The sequence below is a fragment of the Staurois parvus genome, unplaced genomic scaffold (genome assembly GCF_062004578.1).
Source record: "Staurois parvus isolate SC_StPar_1 unplaced genomic scaffold, SC_StPar_1.0 ptg000155l, whole genome shotgun sequence".
Taxonomy (NCBI): domain Eukaryota; kingdom Metazoa; phylum Chordata; class Amphibia; order Anura; family Ranidae; genus Staurois; species Staurois parvus.
The window spans coordinates 32,047,611-32,052,683 of record NW_028317951.1 but is presented as its reverse complement, the minus strand read 5'-3'; the positions used below and the strand labels follow the sequence as shown (position 1 = coordinate 32,052,683).

Here is a 5,073-nt window from a genome sequence, read left to right as displayed (position 1 = left end):
CCAGGGATTCCCTCACTTTGTAGGGATTTCCTCTCACTTGATGTTTTGGTTTTGAGACTAGAATGGAAATCTCCCCAATGGAACAGAGATGGCAAATAAAAAACACACAACAGGGGTTATAACCCACTGTTACTCTATCCAAAATGAAAAAAATGTTTTACCTTTAGCTCTGCTTTCACTCTATAAAGCTGTTGGCAACTTGTAATGACTTCACAGATCACAATTACACTTTACGTGTTTTACTTTAGAAGAGAGCTGGAGACGATGCACATATGAGTGAATGCAGAAAAAAAGACCAAGTGGTTCATCAAATGTGCCCCATTTTTTGTCTAATCTATGTTTGTCCCAATCATATTTAAATCAACTTACTGTTGACTGATTCACTACCTCTGACTGTAGGTTTGAACTTTTCTCCTGCTAATTTGAAAGTCATGTTCCTGTATTCTTGGTCTTGGCTTTATATTAAAAGTTCTGTCCTCATGAAGCTTATTCACAATATTCATGTATTTAAAGGATTCAGTCATGACCTCCCTTTGCCTTATTTCCTGAGCATAATAAGCTTCTGAAGTGCCCCTGATATATTTTATTGCAAATGTGTAATGTGCACCAAAGTAAAGCAATGTCACAGCACTGTGGTTTATATAGCTTCTCTACAGCTCTTACTATCCAAATCATAGTAGAAAATGTTCACCATTTCCCAAAGTTGACTCCAATGTGCATATATCTACATGATGTAGATAATGGAAAATGATGAAAACCCATTTCATATAATTTCTGGTTTGTTCAATAATAATGATGCTTAGTTCCTAGTACAGTATGTTATCTGTTATAGAGCACAACCCTGAGTCAAGTCTTCAAGTTCCAGACAGTTTCCCACAATCATGAATGAATTCCAAAAAAAGAAGGAAGGAAGCTGATATTTTTGCCATATTTTATGGTATATACGTTTCTGTGTGAATTGCTCTTATAAAACTATTTATTTATTTATTACAGGTACTTATATAGTGCCATCAATTTACACAGCACTTTACATATATATATATATTGTACATTCTTATCAGTCCCTAACCCTCAAGGAGCTTACAATCTAAGTTTCCCAACTCATATTCATACATACATGTACTAGGGCCAATTTTAGACAAGACCCAATTAACCTACCAGCATGTCTTTGGAAAAAAAAAATTATATATATATATATATATATATATATATATATCCAGAAGGTCAGTACTAACAAACCTGAGCCAAGTGTAATTTAATTAAAGTGTATGTAAAGCTGAGACTTTTTTGTTTTGGATAGTGTAAGGAATGGTTATGACCCCTTTCATGTTTGTGTGTTTTGCTGTCTGTGTCACGTCACAGTGTTTTCCCGCTGCTTTTTTAGTCCCAGAGATGCAAAAGGAACCAAGAAGAAAACTCTCCGCACATGGGAAATCTCCTCTCAATTGTCTTTGGAACAGGTGTGCCCACTACCCACTGCCTTTTCCTGTTTGGATGTTCTACTTTTTGTATTGAAGACAATGGTCACACATACAGATATGGAGGGCAAATCTCTTGGGTGGAAGGGGAATAGCAAAAAAAAACAATGGGGTTTTAAAACTGTCTCAAGACTAAAAAACTGGTTTTGTATACACTTTAATATTTTATTAATTCACTAATAACAGTTCATTCAGTTAGAAAAATGCTGGGCCTTATCTTGGCCTTTAAAGCAGTTCCAAACCCAAAACCAAAAATGTAATATATTGCAGCTTAACAGTCATTAGATGTGGTGGCTGCATTAAAGTGTTCCCAAACCCAGGACCCTGCATTCACTATATCCGGTTTCCCACAGTAAAAAGAACATTGAAAAGCAATTATTTTAGTAAATATCAACTGCTAAGTATCTTTTCTCATCAGCATTTAGAGCAGTCTTGTGACTTCTATCAGTGTTCAGCAGAGCACTGGTTAAAGCTTGTAGGAGGAGTTTTCATTTTCCCCTGATTGTCCTGTGAGGCTGCAAAACCCCTGACCCTCTGTCTCGACAGCATTGATTACTGATTACTGTCTAGCAATACACACCAAACTGAGCACGTGCAGCTTGCCCCAAGGCTCTGTTCTATCAGCAGATGGACTGGGGACAGTAGAAGAAGGGGAGGATCAGAGAAGACAGGATCAAACATCCTTTTTACACAATGCGGAGGATTAACTCCTTAGATTGCACAGTGAGTATAACAAGCATGCTTTACTGCATATACAGGCTGATTTGTGGGTTTAGTAACAGTTTAATTTTCTTATTTTTAGATTTTTATCCCCTTTGTTTTCACCTGGTGATCTGACCAGTAACACATCTCCTTTTTTAAAGTACCCCACTCTAGATGAAGGAGCAAGAAATACACCTTTGGACAGAGGCATTGTTAACATAAGAGAAGGGGAGTGTTAGATGCACTAGCAAATTTGGATTAACTAACAAATTGAAGCTGAACTCCAGCTAATATTAAGCAGTTACATCAAGCTGTTTTTTTTCCTTTTGGGATAATGGTTTTACATAAATAAATATAAGCTGATCAGTGTAGGCACCCCTGTCAGCAGTAAATGGTTTGTCTCAACCCTCAGCGGTAAATGGTTTGTTTCAACCCTCTAACTACTACATCTGTAGAACAGCTTGTTCTGTTGAAAAACAACAGACTTACTGGCCAGATCACCAGGTGAAAATATAGGAAAGGAAGCCTAAAAAAGAAAACTAATTCAGCCATTGCATCTAAGAATTGGTAAGCTGAAATATAATAAATGTTCGCTTTTGGTTTATTCTAATTGTTTTTAGACACATAGATGTTTGTACAGAAATACTATTTTAAGGTCTGGAATTGGGCAGCACTTAAATATTATAAATATTAAGTAGTGATGGTGAAGGTTACGTTAGCAGGACATAAAACCTCTCCCTTTGTGGTGATATGACTGTGCTTGATTGGTTTGGTCATGTTCCATACAGACATTTTAACATGAATATCTTTACATGTCAATACTTCACAAACAATATCTATACTACCATCATAGGAGTAACGACCTTTGCAGTCTATGACAGGTTCCTCAGCAACAGAGACCTTTGTGCCTACTGTCTCTATACTTTTAAAAGATGGGTTCTGGGGAACATTTCTAGGTAGTGTACAATTAAATTCCCTTATTTTTAAAAGCTTCACCAGTTTTCCCTGGAGATGTGGTGGCCCCTCGCATACTATATCTGAAAGTTGAGTCAAATCCTGATTTTCAACCATCCAGTTTCTAAAATTAGTCAATAAACAGTTACACCACCAGCGATTGTTTTGAAGGTTCAGAGATATCAAGTTGTATAATCCATCAAATATATCTCCTGGAAGCATGGTCAGCCTGTTGTCCTGTAGACTGATAACAGCTAGATTAGTTAAATTTTTAAATGTGTTTTTATCAATAATGTGTAGGTGGTTGTGGTCAAGGTAAAGGTGGGTGAGAGACTCCAGACCAAAAAAAGCTGTGTTCTGTAACCTTTCAATTAAATTTGCAGACAAAACTAAAGTTTGCAGATTGTCTAGGTTTGAAAAAATCCATCCAGGAATGGTCTTCAGTTGGTTTCCACCCAGTGATAGATGTATTAGGTTTTGCAAAACATTAAAAACTCCAAAAGAGAGAAAATTAATTTGGTTTCTTTCAACAGTTAACCATGTTAAGTTGTACAAAGTGGAAAATGGATGAAAAGATAGATGTTTGATTGAGTTGGAACTAAGGGTTAGCTTCTTTAAGGATGTCAAGTTTTCAAAAAGAGAATGGTAAAGTTTGTTTAAAAGATTCCCATTTAGAGTGATCTCAGTAAGGTTTCTTAACATATCAAAGGTACCTTGACTGATTTCCGTTATGTGGTTGTTGTTCAGATGGAGAATGCGTAAGTTTACAAGGGGTGTAAAAATATCGGAAGACAATTTTGCAATTTCATTAGAACCAAGATTAAGTTCTTGTAGGTTCACCAGCTGGTTGAATATTAAGGAACAAAGGAATGATATATTGTTACCTTGTAATGCAAGTATTTCTAGTTGTGTGGTCTTATCAAAGAATCCACAAGGGATAGTTTGGATGGCATTGTGTGTGATAGTAAGTTTTCGAAGTTCTGTGAGTTCATTAAGCATCCCAGGTTTCAGTTCTGAGAGAGGATTAGCTGAAATTCCCAAGTTCGTTAAATGAAGCAGCCCCTTAAATGCATTTGGGTTTATAGTATTTATAGTGTTGCTGACAAAAATGATCTTTTTTAATTGTAGATATCTGGCAAAACATGCACTTGTCAATGTATGTATGGATGTTTCCAAAAACACAAGTTCAGTGACATTGATGGGAATATCGAGGGGGATCTGCATCATTGCATCACCAGAGCAGAAAACTTTAACTTCATTAAAGCAGTTACACTTGGACGGACAACCCATTGTAAGCTGTGAAGAGGCAGCAAGCAGTCCACATAAAAACAGGAATCTCGGCAACATGTTTTCTACCTAAAAGAGATGCATAGAATAAATATTTTTTGGTTAATTTATTGTACATTCATTTTAAACTAGCTTTACAAATTTGCACAGCAGTATTCCTTTACAGAAGCACTAAAAATGAAACTATAGTTTAAGAATGGTCATATACTATAATTTTAAATAAAAACATGCTTCAATAAAAATCAATAAAAATTGAGGCAATGGTGAAAAATCCTTCCTCTATAAAAATTTGCATTACACAAAAAATCATTATACAAGCCAATTGTGTTACTCCTACATGATAATCAGAAAACCTTCCTCTGTGTGCTTCTCAGAAAGTAGTTTCACCCTATTGCTAGGGACCTGCTCCACCAACTGCCACGTCTCTCTCCAGTGTGATTGTCTAACTGGCCAATGACTGCACTGATAAGGAACTAGAAGTTTTGCTCCAAAGTCTTTGAAGTCATGCCTTCAGTAGCAAAATGAAACAATTTTTTGAAAAACGTAAAGGGGTTTTCTGGCTAACAATGGAAAAATTTGACTTTGCATTTAACAAACATAAATTATGGGAACAGTCAGATCAGCCACTGCTATGTTTTTACCTTTATATACC

General features: G+C 36.0%; 1 protein-coding gene across 1 annotated transcript; it reads right to left on the bottom strand.

Moving 5' to 3' along the window:
* Window positions 1-917: 917 nt before the first annotated feature.
* Window positions 918-4,485, bottom strand: LOC149463399 (uncharacterized). Its single transcript, XM_089675659.1, has one exon. It carries the CDS (start codon window positions 4,479-4,481, stop codon window positions 2,871-2,873), a length of 1,611 nt encoding a protein of 536 aa, XP_089531785.1. The 5' UTR covers window positions 4,482-4,485; the 3' UTR covers window positions 918-2,870.
* Between the last annotated feature and the right edge of the window lie 588 nt (window positions 4,486-5,073).

Excerpts from the sequence above, each read along its gene's own strand:
- LOC149463399 (XM_089675659.1), bottom strand. The coding sequence starts at position 4,481 with ATGTTGCCGAGATTCCTGTTTTTATGTGGACTGCTTGCTGCCTCTTCA.